This window comes from Chaetodon auriga, chromosome 2, assembly GCF_051107435.1.
Source record: "Chaetodon auriga isolate fChaAug3 chromosome 2, fChaAug3.hap1, whole genome shotgun sequence".
In the NCBI taxonomy this organism is placed as follows: domain Eukaryota; kingdom Metazoa; phylum Chordata; class Actinopteri; order Chaetodontiformes; family Chaetodontidae; genus Chaetodon; species Chaetodon auriga.
Window position 1 is genome coordinate 7,746,962 of NC_135075.1, and position 21,821 is coordinate 7,768,782.

A 21,821-nucleotide genomic window follows, 5' to 3' on the forward strand; every position below is an offset into this window, starting at 1 on the left:
GTCAAGAGAGAAGAAGAGAAGCGGGGTGTATAACTTAAGAGAGTCAGAAAAGAAGCAAGTACGAAGAGAGATCAAAGGAGAAGCTGGAAGAAACTCATCTCTTTCTCTCTAAGTGCTTGAAAGACTAGCAAGTGAGAAACAGCAAGAACAGAAGTATGGAGGAGAAAAAAAGCCAACGTCAGATCAAAGCTCTTCCCATCGTCTTCTGGCCTCCTCCTCCTCCTCCTCCTCCTCTCCCCCTGTCCATCTCAACAGCTGATTAGAAAGAGGGTGTGTCTGTGGGTACACAGGAGCATTTTGTTCTCCTCCCCAGGCAACTGCCACTGACAGTCAGGGGGCCATTGTGACTCAGAGAAGTGAGTCATTAAGTATCAGGTGGTGTGTCTGAAGAAACAGAGCTACAAATGACATATTTCTCTTTGTTGGCTTCCTAATGTAAATGTCTTGTGTGAGGTGACGGGGATGGGGGGTACACGACACAAGAATCATCTCAATCAAAGAGACTGCCACTGACCTCTCACTCCACCTAGTGGCCAGCTCATTAAAAAGACAACCCAGGAGTCTTGAAAGCAGATGAAGATAAAGACGTGATTAAAGCGATGATAGACGACTCTCATTTCCTCTCTGATTCAGTGTAGAAGTGATGAAAACAGGCTCTGATTTCCACACAGATATTACATCATATATGATTGTAGTACGAGAACTTACAACACTGTCTGCAGCAACAGATTCAATGGCCTTCAGCAAAGGTTATGAATGTATGCAATGACAGTTGACTTCAAAGTAGAACATAGATAAGTTTTTTTAAAAACAGCAAGAAAAAGGATAATTAACTACTTATCTAGTGCAACAGTTTGTATAACAAACAACAACAACAAAATACAAGCACAGTTGCATCACATCTTTGGCTAATCCAATTACAAAACTGTCATCACTCACTTCAGCATGTTGATGCATCTAACCTGGTTGAAAGTCATTAAATAATTTTTTTCTTCCTTCCTATACTTTCATTATGTCTGAATGATAATTCAGCACCCGAGAACCGCTTTACAACATTGGAAGAGTGTAAACTCTGGCTAGAAAAATGTTTTTACCATGATTTCTGTTACACTGCTATGTCAGTAGAAGAAGAAAGGGAGAGCTTTACAGCCACCATCTGCCTCTACACCCATATGCACCCTACTGATCTGGCCTACAACTGAATCCCACAAGAGTCTTCTCTGTTGTTGCTGCCCACTCTTGCTTCACTGCCCATCTATTCTGCCGCTTCCTGCTGCCTGAAAAGAGACAAAACACCAGCTGAGACAAAACTCGGTGTGAAAATTTGGCACCGTTGCTGATGTACTATGTGTAAAGAATTTAGTTGTTATGATATAGAAAGTAGTTTGGAGTTTGTAAAAAAATGGGACTCAAGCGAATATACTTGAAGCATAATACACAGTGAATAAATCCAACACATCATGCACTGTATCATCTGCAATAAATGAACAATAGGTATTATTATTGGCTGTACATATAGAAATATGGCCTCTGTGATATGTTTTAACTCCCCTCTTTGACTTTTCTTGCAGAATGCACGCAACTTTCAAGATTTTGACTGCCAGGTGAGTGTTGCTCTCTGCTCCTACACAAAGCACTGTTGTGCCATGGTTAGAGGAGATGCTGTTATGTTAGTGGAAGGGGGGTTGGGACACTGGGACATGGCCCCATTCTCACACCACTACTGCTGAAGCCATTTGTTTTCTTGCCCTACATCTGAACGTCATTCCTCACCGGCAACATGACGACATGCTGGTGAAACGTAGGAATTTTTTGTGGACAGATGAATGACTGTTATCCACCACACTGTCCATTAAAGTGGCATTTGAATGCTTTTATCATGCACAGTTTTTGCCCATCTTGTAGTTTTTCCTTTGCGTCTGTGTGTCTGTGGAGGGAAGGGCAAAGCTCACCTCAAAAGGATCTGCTCAAAAAAGAGCCCAAAACGTTGGTTTTAGGCATTGCATTTGGGAATGACAGCTGGATCACCTACGCCAATGACCACGTAAACTATAACAGCACTCACCTAAATCTGGAAATCATTAAACTGATCTGATAGTTAATCCATGTGAGGATGCTCAAAATGAACTTTTTGGTCAAAACAGACAAAATGTATCACCCATAAAACTACGCAAGATAAAATCCAATCAACGTCCTGTTTGATGAGCACTTATGGTAAATGCTGCATCTCACTGTGTTGGCATAGCTGTCATAAAAGAGCCAATCTCTCCTCATCCTCTTATCTGTGAAACACAACTTCAGTAAACTTTGAACCATACTTCCACCAGGCTCTTCATGTGTCCTTTTAGACTTGTAGAAGTGTGACCGTAGTGACACCCTGCAAAACAAAATGTATTCATTCCACTTATGTGTTGTAGTGATGCGAGTTTGTAGTGATGTAGGCCTATTTCAGCAACCCACCAAAGGTAGCTGACCTCATTTGTTTTATTCGTCAGCGTAGATTTTTACTTATATCTGGTGAGCGGCAGCTGCCAGTATTGGACCTTGAGCCAGACCACACATTTAACCACAAACACCCAGTGTGAGTCAGAGTGGAAACCTTTTTTTAAGTCAGTCCACTCTCTCCCCTTGTCAATCCAACTGTCATACCTGCAATAAAATCAAAATCACCCCGGTTTGTCCTCCAGTGCAGGGCTTAAAAAACAACATGCTGGTCCATCGATCACTTCAAAAGGTACTGGTCATGTTGGGTATAAGGTACAGCACCGCCTCTAGATTTTTCTCAGGAAAAGATATGAAAGTTCAGTAATTTCAGACATGTTTTAATGGTTGTCTTCCACAGTAAGTTTGTGTTTGTGTGAATGTCTTTGCCGTCTCACAGGAATCGTTTCAGTTAGGTCAGGTCTTTTTATGTGATAATGTAAAAATAATTATTATTCAAGCAAAAGGACTAATGTCCTTGAGCGGGCAGTGTTCCCTTTTCTTTGATGGTGTCTTTGCATGGGGAATGGGTTTGCTGGCCCTCTTCCTCTGTGCTGTGCAGTTAGCTTCTTCTTGCAACTCCTCTCGCTTAAGGAGTGAATTCCCACAAGCGAGCACTCTGCTGTGTTTCACAAGCATCATGGCTGCAAGGGGTTAAACCTTTCATCACTCTCTCACTTTCTGCAGTCATGGCTGCTTCCAGCATCCCACAAGAGCTAAATATAGCTGCTGCAGGCAGAGGAGGAGAGTAAAGCATGTTAGCTGGAGCAGGCATGCTACATGCTCCCCAGCATCCGTTCCCGTCTGCACTGTCACTCGTACATTAACATTCATAAAATGCTGCGCTCACTCATGTTTTCAGTGTGATTTCTTTCCACTCACGCTGTTGGTATTCTGTTCAGGTCCTGCAGTTGCACTCTAAGTAAGAAATTGTGCCAGGATTTGTCTCAGTGGTATTGAGGCAGACTTAAGTGTATTTGACCTTATTTCTGTGACCGTTTTGACCTGACACCGTCACATTCGACTCCTCACACTGATGCTTCTTTGAACATGATTCAGAGGTTTTCAACACCGAAGTGAGAACTTGAACTTGCTCTTTTCATGGAAGACATTTGAAACTTGTCACAGAAGGAAAAGCACAGATGTAAATACTACTATTACTATTAATGATAATAATAATACTAATATTAACACATTTTTGATATAGCATAGGGATTGGGATTAGATTGACATCAGGTAATAATGATAAACTTTGGACGTTTTTTACTCAGTATGGAGAGATCTAACAGCCTGTCAGTTCAGTCAGTTTGCTGTCTCTCTCTGTGTCGCTGCCTGTTTGCATGAGGGCGGGCGGAGCTCCTGACACAGACAGTGGACAGCAGTGTAACTTCAGAGCTCACCATCCATACGTGCAACAAACGGGAGACATTGTGATCAATTTGTCAAACCCTTGTTGAACAAGTAGAACACAAACTTGCAGGAATGTGATGTCTTCAGTCACTCTGCTCACAGTCACTTGCAGCCGTACCGAACACGTCATGCTAAAGTGCTAAAAGTGAACTCACAGTAGCCTCCACAGCTTTTGAAATTGTTGACAAAATAATTGAATAAGTTATAAGGCAAGCTACCTTGTTTTGTTGAACCTGAATGGAACGGAGCCATCGTTCATGTTATTCATAACGTCTGTGATTTTCTGCTGCTGTGAAAAAGGCCTGTTGTCAAATTAGCTTGCAGTCTTGTGAATAACTAGTGCATGAGTTTAAAGAGCCACAAGCAGGTTTAATATTCTTTCTGAATTTATATTTTAGGGCTTAAAGAAATGAAAATGCATTTTTCTTCTTATGTGTGTAGGACAAGGCTTGTTGGCTTGTGATGGAGCAACAATAAGCTCAAATGTAAGAATTCAAAAAAATGTGCCACTGAAATGAGGTGTGTAAATTCATTTCATCTGACTACCATTGCCACGCACTGTAGTGATAAACGACCGACCGGAGCCCACATGCAGTCCAAGTTATTAGCAGCGGACCTCCCGTGAATACGGTCTGTGTGTGGGGGAGGGGACCTCACCGCTGCACCATCACTCTGAGCAGCCAGTGTGACATTCCAGCAGCTGGAGGACAAATCCAGCTGCTCTCCTCTCCTCTCCTCCTGTTACTACAGCTCCTCCTACAGGCAGTCTACATGCACTGCAACAGTCCTGTCAGAACCCTGTGCACCTGCATGAGGTGGTGGTGGGATCAGAGAGGTGATCCAAGAGGGTGTGGCGCTGCAGTCTTACGTTCCTTATGATGTTCTGCTTACGCCACTGAGAAGCTAGGAGGGAGGAAGGTGTGAGTCAGCCTCCTCCACCCATGGGACAGTGCTGTGTTTTAAAGTGCACACTTAAGAATGCCTCATGGACGTGGAAATGGCTGACTGTACACTTTAAAAATAGAACATCTTAGGGTTGATGGTGTCTGCTGTGGAGAGCCAAAGGTTGAGACGGTATGGAGAGAAATTAGACTCAAAATGGTCACAAATGTGTATTCTGTGATCTACAAATGAAAAATAGAATTTACAAATGCAACGATTTGTGCAGTGTAATTTTGGGTACTCACAAACACGTGTGTTAACATCAGGATAGCCTGACCCTGTACATGGCAATTAGCTTCTAGTGTTGAGAAAGTTCAGTAATGTTTATAAAAATACATTTTTGTAAATAGATTTTATTTAGATTTTGCATTTAGCATGTAGTTTTACCAGGGTACATAAATCCAGCATGCATTTGTGGTTGAGGTTGTGATGTATTGATATTTGTATTTGTATTTGTGTGTTTGTTTGGTATGTGTGTATGGATTGAAACACTCATTTGTGAATACCCACAATTACCTACAAATTGTTGTACATGCTCATTTTTCATTTGTAATTCATGAAATACAAATTTGTGACCATTTTGAACCTAATATCTGTCCATGATGGTATCCATGGAACCTGAATGCACGAGGTCTCAAAATGATATGTGATCTTATGTTTACCATCATTAGATTCTAAGAATTCTTAGAGTCTTGTTAAATATAGTCATCATCACTTAATTTCATTAGGTTTCATATGTCATTGTTATGTTCAGTTTTGACTCCGTTTCCCCTCTTGACCTTCTACCATTGCAGCACATCGACTGGAAGAAGCTGCTGCTGCTGTTTTTCATACAAATGGCTGCTAAGTCACGCCTTTGGCTTTTTAAATGTTCACTGTCTCATTAAGCACAGCAGAGGGCGCCATAAGCCTGCTCATTGTGTGCTGAAGGGCTGTGTTTCACGAGATATGTTTTTATGTGGCTGTGCATTTCTTGTTGATGATTGTCTCTTCTGAATGTCCTAAAGGTAGTCTTAAGAATCCCAGAAACACAGAGTATTGCACAGATGTTGCTCAGTTGCCATCTTGGAAGAAGATATCATTTATCATGTCATGCGGTGCACAATGTCATGTTATGTGGCGGATCATTTAAAACAAAATGTTTTCCAGAGTTGGTGCATTTTTACGATGCCTGGACATGTGGACATCACACCTTACATTCTGGCAGAGTTAATGCAAAGGTCTTCACTGACCAAAGCTGTGCAGACCAGCACGTGACTGTGTGCCTGAATGACTCCTCAGAGTGACTGCAGAGTCCTGCTGAGACACACAATGACTCAGTGTATGACACAAAGAGGCACCTGCTCTGTCGAGGAAAGGGTACACTTATGTTGAGTCACACAGATTATCTCCATGAGTTGATGTGACCAATCACATGTGTACCACAATCTGGCATAAATGATTCAATACCACAGTGTGTGTAAAATTGGCCACATTCAGACTGTAATCTGGATGCAGTGACCGGAGATGGAACTGAGCAGGCCTTTTTGCAAACCTTACACGATCACTTAATCAGCCCAGCCTGCATATCAAGTGCTGTTTGTTGAAATGTACATACACTACATGTGTGTCAGTGGCACCATCTGTGGGTTAGGACAGGGAAAATTTAGAGGAGAAACAGCAGCTTACAACCAAACTTGCTGTTACATTGACTAACCAGTGAAGTGTCCCTTGTCTTTGCGATCCCACCCACCCGGTGCTGTTTGCTCATGTGCCATTGGCTGCACAGAGCAGCCTGTCTCAAGCAAAGGCGTGACACCCTGCACTGCTTGCAGCTGTGCAGATGGCAGAGGAGAGTAAAAAAGGAGAGATCAATAAACTACGTGGATCAAATAACTCAAAGGCCGGTTCAGGGGAAATAGATCCTCTCATGTAGGTTTGTGAATGTTGAATAAAAATAGCAGCTCACTGTGGGCCTTTTTTCTGGTAAGCCTGAAACATAATGGGGGTTATTTTTTGAATATCCGTACTCAAATGAATACTGGAGCTTGGCAAGAAGATTTGTCACGATAACGTAGTGTTGCGGTAAGAGCCAACATTTGTAGCAAAGCTATTGTTAGTGTACGTCAGACTGCTGCATTTTACACTAGTCCTGCTGAGTGACTCACTCTTGCAATCGGAAGTCATTAACTGAGTCTGATTATGGATTTTCATGTTAAATTACTTCTTGTTTGGATGCTCAGGTCAGTCGTGTTCTTCTCCATTATTAAGGTGAAGCTAAAGTAAATCTGGAGTCAATTGTTGGTAAATCTCAGTGATGAGCAGCCATTTTGCTGATGCAGAACACAGCCCAGGGTGAGCTGTCAAAGTCAGCCTCCTCTCCTCTCCTCTCCTCTCCTCTCCTCTCCTCTCCTCCCTCTTCACTTTATCAGTATCACAGAGTGACGTCAGCAGCCTGCCCATTTTCCAGGACTGCCTCTGCATCCTTTGCACCCCATCACCCCTCTTCCACGCACACACGTCCCTCTCTTCCTCCCACTCTCACCCTCCTTTTCTGTATTTTCCTCCAAGCCCCACCCTCTCCCTCTACCCACCTGACCCTCTGCAGTCCAATTAGATGCACCGGTGGCTGGATGTATGGACGCGCTGTGACTACCAAGCACAAATTGCAGTCTCACTCTCCTCCCCCTCTGTCTCTTTTCCTGCTCTCTTTCCCACCTCTTGTCTCCGTCTCTCTCTTGTTCTCTTCGCATCTTATCCACACCCCCCCCTCTCCTGCTTTCATTCAGATTATTTACCCATCTCCTCCTCACTCCCTCGGCCGTGTCTTTCTCCTCCCTCTCTTCCTTGCTGCCGCTGCTCTAACTGCCTCACCCTACATCCCTCCCTTCCTACCAGCATTCCCTCCCTCCTCCTCCTCCTCCTCCTTTTGGAGATCTTCAAAGCTGACCAGCACTCACCCGCACATAGCATAACACACTCCTCTCCTGCGTGGGAAAAACATGTCAGCTATTCTGGACCTGGACCAGATTGCATGCTCTGGGAATGGAGTGGTGAGTGACAAATGCGCTTTGCCTGCCTTGACACACCTGGCTGGGTCCTTGCAGCAATGGGTTCTGGTTCAGATCAGAGGGGAAGGTTATTGTGTGGTCTTCCCACCAACAGGGTGACAGCAGCTGGCTCAGGGAAAAGCTGGTGGGGGTCTTTCCTAGCTCACTTGTCACCACCCTCAGCAGACGGCTGAGACTTTGGGCTTTTTCTCTCTGGGCAGCTGCTAGTTTGAGATGAACATTTGTTTAGCATGCTTGTGTGTGTGTGTGTGTGAGTGTTCGTGCGTGCTTGTGCGTGCGTGCACGCACTGGTGCCTGCAGGTCAAACAGTGTCCATGTGTGCACTGTGCACAGCCTTAACATGCATTTTAATGTGATGATATGAGAGACGCATGTATGTTGTGCTCAAGTGTCTCTGACTCTGCAAATGCCACAGTCAGAGGATGTGTACGTGTCTGTCAGTATGTGGGTGTCCATCAGTAGGGTGGCTGGTATTTGTGCGCTTCAGGGTGCGTGTCTCCATACATCTCAAATGTGTGCTTTTGCTCTTTTCCACAACTGCAGGGATGCGTGTTTTGCCTGGTGAATGGTGAACAGCTGTGGATGGTGCATAGTGCCAGTGCCAGCATTGTGTTACTTATTCTCTCATCACTGAACGCAGGCAGAGAGGTTACTCAACCCCACACACTGTAGCGACAACATACCAAAATCACTGTCGCGGCTCCTTCCCTCCTCCGCAGAGACCTTGAGTTTATAGTTACAACCCACTGCTTCAACATGCACTGTACGTGTGCTGCAGGTGGGGAGGGCTGTGTCGGTGTCAGGGCAGAGTAAGGTGGCATGTACCTGGGACGATCCCACTGGACAACATGCACAGGACACATGGGTGGATGCATATGTTCATGTGTGCACCCTGAAGTCATTTGCAGGCTGCTTGCTGTTTTTGCCCTGTAATGCTGCTCTCAGAGGTGATTGATGCCATTCCTGGCAGGGTGGGGAAAGCAGGAGGAGGAGGGGGAGGAGGGATTGATAAGACAGGGATTGCGGGAAGAGGAACAGCATGACATACTGGTCTGCTTTTTTCACCTCACCCCACCCCCCTTCACCCTCCTATTCTAGGACCAAAATCCAAGTGTTCCCCATTTGCCCAGGGCAACTTCCTGAAGCCCCTCTCCTGAAAGCACAAACCCCTACTCAGTATTCCTGTCTCACCCTCAACACCCCCAAACATCCACACAAACTCTTTGTCCAACTACTATCCGCCATGAATGTATTAAAGAGGAGAAAGGGGTTGCTGGCATTGCGGTGCTCTTTCTCTTTTCCCCCTCCAGCTGCCCAGGCTAGCAGCCCCACCCCATGTCTGTTTTCTTCAGATGCCGCTGTGTACACATATATATCCATGTTTGTTCCATGTTTGTGTGAAAGGAAATGGCAAGAGGCAGAGCTCTCAGATCAACACAGCTTTTAAACCATGTCAAGATCTAAACCGATAGATAAAAGGTCCTCTTCTTCACTCCCTGTCCACAGCCCTTTTCTCCACGATTCTCCACCCTTGTCTTTGCCAGGACATGGTTGCAAAGGCATGATAAATTTAAGTGCTGCGCCCCTTCTGTTAGTCTTACAGGGCTCCCCCTGTCCTCTCTTTCCTCCTGTCTCTGTCACTCTTTCCCTGCCTGCTTTCACGCTCCATTTCCTCCCGTCCACTTCTAGGCTCTCTCTCCCTTGTTCTATCCAGCTCATGTTCGTTCTCTCTTTCTGTCCCCATCACCGTTTTTTGTTTCCGATCACTGGTAGGATGTCCACGCCTGCTTTTTCTGGCACATATAGAGAGCATGCACATGACAGCAGGCATGCATTTGAATGAGACTGTTTTCCATGTTTCTTAGAGCAAGGCCTTTCTTCCTACACTGAGTGTCCTTGACTCTGTCCTTGTCTAAAAACGAAAATTCTGCAGCAGCACAGCCATGGAGAGTTTCCTCTCCATCTATAACAGGTTGTTCCTCCCCCCCCTCCCCTTCCCCCACCAGGCCAAGGATGCAGAATCATTCCATTATCTGTGAAAAGGCCTGTGATGAGTGCAGGGCTTCCAGGGAGCAGGAGAGTTTCTTCAGGGTTTAGTCCATCTGAGGAAGAGAGGTTATATTCAATCTCTTTAGACTGAAGCACACAGGCAGATTTGTGTTTCATGTGCATAGTTTTCAAGTTTTGTGCGACAGGCTAATCTCTGTACTCACACACACAAATGAAGATAGCTCATCAGTAGTTTCCCTCTTGTGTTGCTGAGCCCATTACAGTTTGCAGATGCAAATCACTGCAGCGTTGTCCTTGAGAATTAACCTTCATCTCCACTGAAGAGATTGTGACACATATCCATCACCTCCAGTAAATGCCCGCAGTGGGAACCCAGGAGAGAAGCAGCCGCATGTGTGTCGGAGTCACGCTCCCTCTGTGTCTGTCAGCCAGAACCTGTGTCTCTCGCCCGCTCAGGCTCCCTCTCTTTATTATTGATGACCGGTGGGCCTTGAGACCAGGCGAGTGCTGGGCCCCACCCGCCACTGCTGCTCTGTGCAGTACACACACGTAGCTACCATTGCACACCCTTGTGTGCGACACCAAGTCATGCCGACCTTCGAGAGTATGTATATTTGTGTGTGTGATGTAGAATGATGCTGTGATTCTGAGGGAAGTCTGGAAACTGGCTTTGTCGCTTCCTGTATATTTAACACTTCCCATTATGTCACTTCCTACACTCTCTCTGAATCTCATAAACACTCACGATCTGATTGTTTTTGGTGTGTCGTCTTTTAACCCCATTTTATCTTAATCACATAACGATGTCTTCCAGTCAGATTAAGTGTCTCCTAAACTTGCCCTTAAGCCTTAAGCACTGTGAAGTACTAAGGTGGGCCTTCCTCATGCTCGATAGAGAAAGATATACAAAAGAAAATGATGAAGCTGGCGTGAGCTCTTTGAATTTTAATGGGTCTTTCTGCAAAGACATTCATTTTTGCAGAGTCATGCTTGTGAAAGCGCGCAGAGCCTCAGACCCCTGGATAAAAAGACTGTTTCCCAGACAGCCCATTCAGTCCTTTGTTTGTCCAAGGGTACAGGGGATGTGTGATGCAGAAGAGGTGCATGCTTTGCATCCTCAATCTGATACACACCCCAAATGTTGTGTTGGTGACTGTGTGTTTACTTTAGTATATGTGTCAGTATGTGTTTCTTATATATGATTTTTGTGTGAAATCACGTGTTCAAACTTTGCTCAAGCATTAATGAGGTTGAATTTTCTTTCACTCCCCTTTTCCTTGCATGCGTTTACCTGATCAGTCAGTATACTTTGTCCTTGGCTGAGGTAATGTTCATGTAAAGAAAAAAAAGAAAGAAAAGCCCACACATTGTAATTAATATTCCACTGCTCACTATGCGACTCTATTTCTCATTTTCATCTCTAGTGATTATGTGTGTGTTGCACAGATGTTGCAGAGCGTACTCGAGGACATTCAGTTCAGTTTAGGGCTGAACAACAACCAGATAATATCAAAATCACAATATGGCCATGTGCGATATGCAAATCACAGGAGGTGCATTTTTTTCATGAAGATAAAATGGGTCAAAACATACCATTATAAGTGAAGCACGCTGCATGAGTGCTGCAGAGATGCCCCAGCCTACAAATGTTATTCTCCAGGCGTGAGGCAGCGTGCTTGTTTGGTACAAACCCCTGCATCAGTCATCTTAGTATTTTTTTCTACGAAAGTGAAATAAAAAAAATACCATTCCCACTCAGATCAGTCTCAATATCTGTCAAAATAATCGCAATGTGATTATTTATTGTACTTATCATTCAGCTCTAGTTCAGTTTATACTACCTTACCAGTTTCACATGCAGTAAGGAACTGCAGTACAGTTGTACAGTATGACTCTTTTATGAGTTTTAACATCTGTTTGTGTTAATATCATTTATACATGCATGTGTCATCATTCCACAACTTTCTCAGTCTTTTGTTGCTCAATATGTTGTTGCAAATATTTACAAAAATTACTGAAGTTGATGAGATAAAACATTAGATATACTGTCTTTGTACTGTTTTCAATTGAGTGTACGTCAAAAAGGATTAGAAAATGATCACATTCTGTTTATTTATGTTATACACAGGATTTGGAATCGGGGTTGCATGAGGCTATAGCTGCAAGGACAGAATTGCTGTTTTATGTTGATGCCAGAATTACTCTTTAAATGCGGCAAAACTGGCCTCGCCACAGACCAACATGTCACATTAAAGTAGTGAAATGTTTGTGCAAGCCTTTCCTCTTGATGCAGATACCGTGTATTGTTCCATCAGTCCTGAGTGCTCTTCTCTTCTCTGTGGCTGCAGGAGCATGACATCGAGACTCCCCATGGCGTTCTCCATGTGACAATGAGAGGTGTTCCCAAGGGCAACAGACCCGTCATCCTCACCTATCACGACATCGGCCTCAACCGTGAGTCAGCCCAAAGCGGACTCATCAATGCACAATGTCCTGGATGTGATGAAAGTGTTTTATTTTAGTCTCCGTACCTGACGGTTGTGCTCGCCGTCTGAGTTTAGACTCGTGAACCCTCACATGATGAGTGTGTCCTCTGTTTGCACCTTTCTAGACAAGTCCTGCTTCAACACCCTGTTCAACTATGAGGACATGCAGGAGATCACGCAGCACTTTGCAGTGGTCCATGTGGATGCACCCGGCCAGCAAGAGGGTGCGCCTCCCTTCCCCAGCGGGTGGGTGTCAGACTGGCTTTCAAGCACTGATAAATGGGAACGCATTTATTTTCTGCACCGCAATCAATTCATTTAGTTTGAATGTAAAGTGAGCTGGGAGTTCATTTGCTAATGGAATCACATTCATTGTTTCTCAAACATCCACCCATTTGTTACATCTGTCTCCAGTTATCGCTACCCAACCATGGACGAGTTGGCTGAAATGCTGCCATCTGTGATGACTCAGCTCAAGTGAGTGACACCCCCCCCCCCCCGTCTATAGCTGATCAATGATAACGTAGCTGTAACACAGTAACTGGTGGTTTCTCTAAGTGTGAATTTCAACGAGAATTTAAAAATTAGTTTCAGTCTTTGTTGCCTCCTGAAAATTGTCATGTGTTTAAAATCAGATTTTAGTCTTTTTGTTTTTTTTGGCTTTTGTCAAGACTTGGTTAGTGGAGCTTTTAATCTAATTTAGCCAATGTTTTAGTCATAATTTTCAGTTTCATGATGCTGTCATGGATTTTTCTCAGACTGGCTGTGTTCAGTCATCTGGGCTGAAGAAGTGTTACTGACTTACTGTACTTCTTTCATATCATATAAACATTAATGCCTGACGTTTGTTAAAAAAGGTGCAATACAATCATATTTCGTTCACATGCATTTATTTTCTGCATATATCTGCAACACAACAATCCTCTATGGCCTCTGCATGTTTGGTTGTGCAGCTCATCTGACCTTTGATGTTGCAGACGTTACAGTAATCAGGTTATCGGCCTGTGAAGGGCCTCTCCGTCACTGTGCTGAATGAGTTAGTGTCTGTTTATGTGTCGTGAGAAGTCATAAATTATCTTGCAGAATGACGAGATGTTTACCGTGAGCTCGGCTTGGTTAAATTTAACAAATTGCTAACTGAGCAGTGCAAGCTAATCGCTATCATGCCCTGAATCCACAAACAACTTTGAGCTATAGTAGTATTTAAATTCAGTCCTGAAAGGGAATTAACATATATACATACACACATCAAATCCGATCAAATAATTGATATTTACCATCCAATGAGAAGGGTGCATGGAGGCAGTGACAGTTTGTACTTGTGGCTTGCAGATGGTTAGAAAGGAAAACAACCAATGCTTTGAGATGGCTGCTGTGATCTGTCTCACAGTTTGGATTCTTAGAAAACAGAACATGAACGGATCTTAAAGACATGCTTTCCCTTCATACTCGTTAGTGCATAATGAGATTTCACTTTGATTTTTGTTGTTTTCATTTACTTTGTCATGACAGTTTAGCCATGAAATAAAAGGACGTCAGCGAACACTTAAAACGAACGCTGGTTTCTCTGCAGGGTCAACAGCGTGATCGGCATCGGCGTGGGAGCGGGAGCGTACATCCTCACCCGCTTTGCAGTGAGTCCAGGACCAGAGCATCTACACCTTCAACCCCCCCCCCCCCCCAGAAGTTTTTTTTTTGTCCTCCTCTCTGTCTCGTCAGTAATAATTGAAGGTTTTCAGGTCACACAGCTTGTTGCGTTACTGAACGTTAAAGCCTTGCATCAAGCCCACACAGGGCACCAGGTTCCTCCACAGTCTGCTGCATATGCAGCCATTCCCAGATGATGAATCACCTTGGTGATTCTCTCCTTTTCAGTTGCTTTCGTTTTCTTTCCACATTCAACACAGCGGAGCTAAAATAAGCTCGATCTGTGTACAGCAGAGCAGAAAGAGCTCGAAGTGACAGAGAGGAGCGAGGGAGCATTGAGAGATGAATAATGAAAAGAGAGGATGGTGGTCAGGGGTAAAAAGGGAAGGTTTGGGGATTAAGAGAGCGTCTGCTCTTGTTTAGAATTAATGAAGGAAATTGATTCTGAAATGCATTTGCTCTGACCGGCTTGGAACAAAATATGTTTACCCTTGATAGATTTATAGCAGCTGTTGCTGCATTGCATCATATTGAAAGCAGCATCCACAGTACCGGCTCAGCATTTGATGAGATGATTTTAGATTTCCCCAGACGTCCTCTTCCTGTTTTCAGGCGATTCCAAAACCACGTCCCTTAATTAAGAAGCCCAGGCCTCCATCTTCACTGTTTCATGTTCTCATTTAAACACACAGATATGCTTCACTTTTTGTCATGCTAGACAACACTGCAGTGGTTTGATCCTGGATCTGTGCTGTTGAGGGAATGCATGAAGAAAAATGTACAAGAGTGAAAACCTCGAACTGTAAGCGCACCACAGCAGTTCACACTTCTAAGTTTACATGCATCCTTTCCTTCCCAGCTGAACAACCCCACCCTGGTGGAGGGGCTGGTTCTGATCAATGTTGACCCATGTGCCGAAGGCTGGATCGACTGGGCAGCTTCAAAGGTCAGTATTACCACTGCGTCATGAACCTAGAGAGTCGTCTGTACGCTCTGCAGCACAGAGCTGCTGTTTAAATAATTTACCAGCTAGTTATGTTCAGTTTCCAGCCTTTTTGTTAGGTTTTTATTAATTAATGCATTTTGAAGTTCAACCTCTCTCCTTTATACTCTCAACCCTAATTACTATTTTAAGCTCACTGTTTTATGTTATTTGTTCTGAGCATTTTATTCTAGTCTGTTCTATATGATGCAAGTAAGTAATATTATGACTCACAGAATCATTCATGCTAACCTCCAGCCTGCGTTTATACCCATGATATACTTATATTGTTTTCAAGAGACTTGCAAAAGCTAAAGTTAAGGTTTTACTTTCCGGCTGAAAGTGCAGGATTTGCTGGCCCCAGCAGGGCCTCTAATCCTGTGTTAATTTGATTTTGCCTACAGTTTTTGGGTTAAGGGCACTTCAAAGTTAATCAAAACTCAGCTTCAGATTTTACTTGACTGACTTTTCAGCACAGCACTTCTAGCGTTCATTCACTTGAATTTGGTTCATTTTGAGTGGAATAATTGGCTTCAAGTGCAGGACATGATGGGTCACAGTACTGCAGTGTACTACTATAATTAGATACTGTGAAGTATACATTGTGTGTGTACTGTACAAGATTGTTGAGGGGGAACATTCGTTGGTGCGTTAGTGTTGCACACAGTCATGGAGCCACGGGGACCTCGATATAACCTTTATCCCATATGGATTAAAATGACCACAGTTCATCTGTTTTCTCCTTATTATTTGGTTCAACCTAGCAAAATCTATAAAATATTACTGGATAGTGACAGGGAGTGAGAGACAGATGGGTATGACTGCCTGACAGGTCAGGAAGCTGCATTTATAATGGTATGCATCCTAACTACCGCTGTGCATCACCAGAACACCAAATCCTTCACAATTTCTAAATCGTTAACATGGCTCATCTGTGCATTTGTTTCCTTTATACATTTCAAAGTCAAATATTAAGCCTGGTAATGCATGCACTGTATGTAGACACACGCATAGCTGTATAGCCATAACGATACTGTTCCTAAGTCCCAGTTGGATTTGTCTCCTGTCGTGTGCAGCTGTCTGGGTGGACCAGTAATTTGGTGGACATCGTCATGGCTCACCACTTCAGCACTGTGAGTTTCTCCTGCTGTTCATTATCCGCCTTGTGCTTTTTTCATGAGCGTTGTTGACCTTTTTTATTGACAGTGTGAAACGATAACTGAACCTCAGGGGGGGTTTCTTAATTTCCCTCGATACCTTTAGCTGAAATAGCAGGCATCTACTAATTATTCTATTTCTGTCTGCCTGGATACGTAGACTGGTAGATTGTGACACATATATCACAGACTCAGTTTGCTACCGACATGTGCTTTAGAATTTCTAATTTATTTCATTGAAGCTCTTTATGGCTCGAAAAGTCCTTCCTGGTTTGATCTCTCTTGCCGCTCTGTTCACCAGGATGAGCTGACAGAGAACCAGGAGCTGATCCAGACCTACCGCCTCCACATCGCCCAAGACATCAACCAGGACAACCTGGCCCTCTTCTGTGGCTCCTACCAATAGTATGATGCAGTGCATTTGTATACATTGTCCATGAATGTCTTTTCTAGCATTTTCCCTCATTTATTGTGTTCTGATCACATTTACTGTTTACTGATACAGCGTCTAGCGTTAGACCTCGCAGTAAGCCACATCTAAATATAGAAAGAAGCGAAGCCTCACAGAATACAAACTACAATGGTATAATATTAAATTAAACCTGCATTTTTGCCAAGGCACCTTACATTTTAGCCACATCACAATGCTCCAACTCATCATGGTTTGTCTCCCTGCGCTAGCCGTCGGGACCTGGAGATCGAGAGGCCAATTGTAGGTCTGAATGAGGACACGGTCAACACACTAACGTAGGTTCTGAGACTAAGAAGACAAGCAAACATCTGTTTCTGAGTGCACTGGTTTGGGAGTATTCACAGCTCGTCTCTTTCCCACGTAGGTGCCCTGCGTTGCTGGTGGTTGGTGACACATCACCCGCCGTGGAGGCTGTGGTGAGTTACACGCCATCGTCTCAGTAATCTTAGAAGCTTTGAGACGCATTTGCAGTTATTTCTGTTTTTTGAGCTCAGTAGTCTCCCATTGATGTTTCAGGTGGAGTGCAATTCCAGGTTAAATCCAACCAAGACCACACTGCTCAAGGTGAAGCTTTTTGTGATGCATTTGTTGAATGAATGAATAAAATATATGATATTTATTTTTGACTGTACAGAGTGTGTTAATGGGACTGATCTTTTCCTCTCAGATGGCTGATTGTGGAGGCTTGCCCCAAGTTGTTCAGGTGGGTTTTTGCTTGTGGAGACACACATCTGTGTCATCTGTCAAATTTTCTTGTCTAAATTATCTCATAACTTTCTTCCTTTTGTCTGTTCACAGCCCGGGAAACTTGCTGAGGCCTTCAAGTACTTTGTTCAGGGAATGGGCTACAGTAAGTAAACATGTTCACATGTCTTTTGATATCTGTGGTTAGTGAGTAAGAACATCAAAACTTAAACTGACACTGGTTCATACTAGCTGAGTACACTAAATGGCCAAGAACTGTTTACTTTTTGGGCTGACGTGTTTGCGGTAAAGGTCTGTCTTTATTCTTCGCCGAATTTCCTGTTGACGTGAGTGCAGTGACAAAAGTTACTTCAATGAGGCTTGTTTTCACTGCAGTCTGCCATGAGCTTGTTGCTAACCACCCCTGCCGATGGGGTTTGGACTGTGGCCAGAAGTGCATGAAAAGAGAGGTTTTTTTTGTCAGCCTGGTCACGGAGAAGCAGCCTGAGAGGCACGGTGGATGCTAACGCCATTTCCTCTCCGCTCTTCGCAGTGTGTGGCCCCCACAACCCTCAGTAGGTGAGGTGTGAGTGCTTCTAGCATGACTGAAATGAAGTGGCACTCGAGATATGCTGAACAGAAATTCACTTCCTGTTCAGTTCAGAGCGGGCGTGAAAAAATACCCTCTGTTTTTCGTTTTTCGTTGTTGTTTTTTTTTTTTCCCCCGGTGTGCTTTTCTTTTCTATCCGCAACTGTTTAATGATGCCGTCTCTTTCTAGAGACGTTCACAGTGCATACTTAAACAGGCTTCCAGGTTTTCACAGTCATTCATCTGCAAAGAAAGACAACAAACACATTTCTGTCAGGCCATACTGACTTCAGTGCACCAACTAGACTCTGCTCCATGGATGGATGAAGTCATGAATGTAGGTCTGCTTGCTCTGGCCATACAGATGATGCCTGTCTCTGTGTGTTTTTCTGTACTGCTAATTCTCTTTTGCTCTCTCCCGTTCCCAAAACCCCTCACCGTGGGAGGCACCCTCAGGTGTAGCTCGTATGTCGGTGCCTCAGTGTTGCTTTAAAGGCCACCGAGTCTCCCTGTTGAGTAAATGCCACTGCGGGATTAGAGCAGATTAAAAAGAGTGTTTTCATGCAGAGAAAGTGTGGAAAATAAATCTTAACACCTCAGCGTGTTTCTGAAAGCTGCTTTTCCGTCATTAACACATTGCCACAGTGTGAAATGCATGAGAAACTGCCAAAAAAGAACAGGAAATAAAGATTCTAGTTTGCACACATGCTATTATTTCTTACCTTGTCGTTGATAGCAGATAGCTTGATGTCCTCCACGTCCAGCAAGGTGCAACAGAGCCTCCGTTTGAATCAGAAATACACTGCGGTGGGATGAAGCAACATGAGAGCTGCCTTTTCAACCTTTTTCCTCTTTCTCCCTCTTTCTTTCCTTCTTTAACCATTGCTTACAGTTCCCTACGTTCTTCTCAGTCACCTGAGCAACGAATCAGGTACCAGGTTCTTGAGCAGCTGGCAGACTAGAAGACTTTGAACCAATAGGCTCTTGACGCTCCACAGTGGATAAATGTCAATATATGCAGAAACTCTCCGGAGAGCTCTGTTTCGTATTGGTATTCAGCAGCAGCTCAGTGTGGCGGATACAGCCAGAATTATACACAGTGAGATCATTCTGCATACTTTGACACACATTCATCTCCCTGTAGGAGTTTAGTTTGTCCTGTTAGCATGGATTCTGTCCTCAGTGTCCTATTTTGTTGCATGACCTGCTGGTGTTGCTTCCCGTCAGTTCAGTTGGATTGCGAATGCCGTATTTTGCTCTTGTTCTGCTTTCTTGTTTATTTTTTTCCCATCAGTGGACACTGATGCAATCATTTTCTGTGACACATTTCTTTTATTTGATTACTCTCCATTTTTGAGAACTGTTTGCATGGTAAGCACTTGTGTTGTTGTTGCATCTGGATATCTGGTGTTCCCACACTGCACTGAGTCCCTGTGCAGCATGAGTGGAATATTAATGCATGTCTCTCTCTTTCAGTGCCGTCAGCAGGAATGACTCGTCTGGCTCGCTCTCGCACCACCTCCTCCTCCAGCATCACCTCCATGGACAGCAGTCGCAGCCGCAACAACCTCAACAGCCTGCTGGAGGGCAGCACCACTGGGGCCCTGGACAACCAGGCCAGGCCCCAGACCATGGAGGTCTCCTGCTAAACCCCACCCCACCCCCTGCATACTCCCACAGTAACTTATGTACCTCTCTCTCTCTCCCTCTCTCTCTCCCTCTCCCCCTCTCTCTTTCTCTCTCTCATCCCGCACCTAGGCAACTCCACGCCAGGAGGATCTGTAATGAACTATGTGATTAGAAAAAGGATGTAATGAATATATTAACACATGCATATTATTAAAATATTGAATACTGAATACACTGTCAAAGTCACATTCCTACCAGAAACCATAACTACATTCACATGTTGCATATTCAAACGGTCAAACCACATGATCGACTCGACTGTCCCACCTCACCCCCCTTGTATTTATTTTTTTCACATCGTCTTTGTTTTAAATGTCTTCACGCACACTGTAGAAATCTTTCATGGCTTCAAAACAACTTGTAGCCTTTTTTTTTTTTTTTTCACTGCACGGTACATCACTTTTACTATTTTAACTCTTCCTTTGTGAACTCTAAACTTGTGTGCTATATTGATTGTGAGTCACCCTATCTTTGTGTTTTAATCTCAAACTTGCTGCAACATGGTACCGAATTAGTCACGAGGTATACAGAGGGATCACTAAACCTACCATAGCTGCAGAAATAAAGGTAAAGTGAAGCGGGTGATAGATGGGGGAACCATTGCAGATTGTAGCACGCTGTCCGTCAAACTAAATCAACGCTTTGGAGAGAGCTGCTTTTGAACATTGTAAGGAGAAGTCATGTACCAGTGTGTCAACTCTGTCACTTCACGTTCATTTATTTTGGATATTTTTTTGTAATTGAACTCATCTCCTTTTCTTCCTGCTCTGTGTTGATGTTTTTGTTCAGTTGAATAGATTATTCAGTGATGTTTTAACAAGTGGGTTTTGATGTGAAAAGTATGAGTCCCTTCACTGAGGGGCCCAGTGGTGCTTCTCACTGTCTGCTGATTCAGCTCATTTATATTACTACTGAATAAAGCTACAACATGACAGCGTGTGTGGTGTTTGAATTTATCAGCACATTGCCAATAATTCTGCATAAGTGTACAGAAGTAGCAGGTGTAGTGGATGCCTTCGAATGAAGCAAAGTGAAAGGACTGAACGTACTGAATGCAGTACCTGCTTGTACTTTTCTTCTGTTAGTGGAAAAGTGAGGTGACTGTGGTGAGTTCGTTTCCAACCACACTTGTTCTTATTTCCTCATTGAGTGACAGCTTCTGTTATCACAGATGATGCAGTCTAAATTTAGCACACATTAAGAAAAAACAATGGTCAGCTGTGCTGCAATTGAGATGATGAGATTGACTAAAACTTCGGAGATGAACAGGATGTCAGCGGCGTAAAGCGCTAGATGTTAATCCGATGGTCAAATCACCCACTGAGGTTTGTCTTACGCTGGCTTCTCCACTGTGCGACATTACAATTTTCCTCAAATGATATCAAATGGAAATTAAACTGACCAAGTACACACAGGGGTGGACCTAATATCTGTACAGTGGCCTATAATGCAATAACACTCAACAACCCTGCATTGATTACTGGGGCAATTGAGTTTGTGGTGCTGGATTGGATTACAGTGTACTCTAATGGTTTTGTGTCCAACCTTTGTGCACTAAAACAGTTTAACATGATACTCCTGTATTTACTCACAATCCGAACAAAACTTTATTACAAAAAAAAACAAAAAACAACAAACAACTGTGGAGTTAGATAGCACGTTAACATGAACCGCTTTGAGAACGATACCCTACAGTGGCATGGCATGATTCCATCTTTGATAAGTTCATTCCATCCGTGCTCACACACATTCTCGTGATGACAGCACAAATCTGGTCTGTTCTGGGAAAGCTTATTGTTTCCATTCACAGCAGAGTTTTGCTTCACTAGAAACTCACTGTACATCTAATCAAAGACTGGAACAAGAAGAGATCTAACATTTTTGCGACTTCATCAAAGTCTTATTAGTGTCTGTGAGCATGTTCGTCTCTCTCAGCAGAGACTGAAACCAACAGATCATTTCTGCCATCACTGATGTACAGAAATGATTATGTATATCTTAGGGCCACACAGTTTCATTTGACCTTTTCACACACATATGATTTATTTGTACAAAATGCCCTTATTGGCATTACTCCACTACTTCTCCATTTCATTGACTGCAGCATCAGCATGATGGATGAACTTGTGACTGCTGATAAATCAGGGTAGGAGTAGGCTGGCAGGGGAACATTCGTCATGCTTCTGCAGAGGTTTGACTCGCATGTGACATAAACATCAATG

At 43.7% G+C, this 21,821-nt stretch overlaps 1 protein-coding gene across 4 annotated transcripts in view; it reads left to right on the top strand.

Annotated features, from left to right (window-relative positions):
• ndrg3a (ndrg family member 3a) overlaps positions 1-20,531 on the top strand; it is a 35,656-nt gene extending 15,125 nt beyond the window's left edge. Inside the window, exons 3-17 of one of the 4 annotated variants that reach the window (XM_076752062.1) lie at positions 1,572-1,604; positions 12,242-12,347; positions 12,505-12,625; positions 12,794-12,856; positions 13,953-14,013; positions 14,886-14,972; positions 16,085-16,141; positions 16,467-16,570; positions 16,847-16,912; positions 17,002-17,053; positions 17,154-17,201; positions 17,305-17,340; positions 17,436-17,487; positions 18,803-18,841; positions 19,387-20,531. In XM_076752062.1, the coding sequence (XP_076608177.1) occupies positions 1,572-1,604; positions 12,242-12,347; positions 12,505-12,625; positions 12,794-12,856; positions 13,953-14,013; positions 14,886-14,972; positions 16,085-16,141; positions 16,467-16,570; positions 16,847-16,912; positions 17,002-17,053; positions 17,154-17,201; positions 17,305-17,340; positions 17,436-17,487; positions 18,803-18,841; positions 19,387-19,559 (1,098 nt within the window). In that variant the 3' untranslated portion in view covers positions 19,560-20,531. Of the gene's footprint in view, positions 1-1,571; positions 1,605-7,366; positions 7,866-12,241; positions 12,348-12,504; positions 12,626-12,793; positions 12,857-13,952; positions 14,014-14,885; positions 14,973-16,084; positions 16,142-16,466; positions 16,571-16,846; positions 16,913-17,001; positions 17,054-17,153; positions 17,202-17,304; positions 17,341-17,435; positions 17,488-18,802; positions 18,842-19,386 lie in introns of those variants that run through there. The other 3 variants (XM_076752070.1, XM_076752078.1, XM_076752089.1) reach the window with 3 other exon arrangements.
• Positions 20,532-21,821: the final 1,290 nt, after the last annotated feature.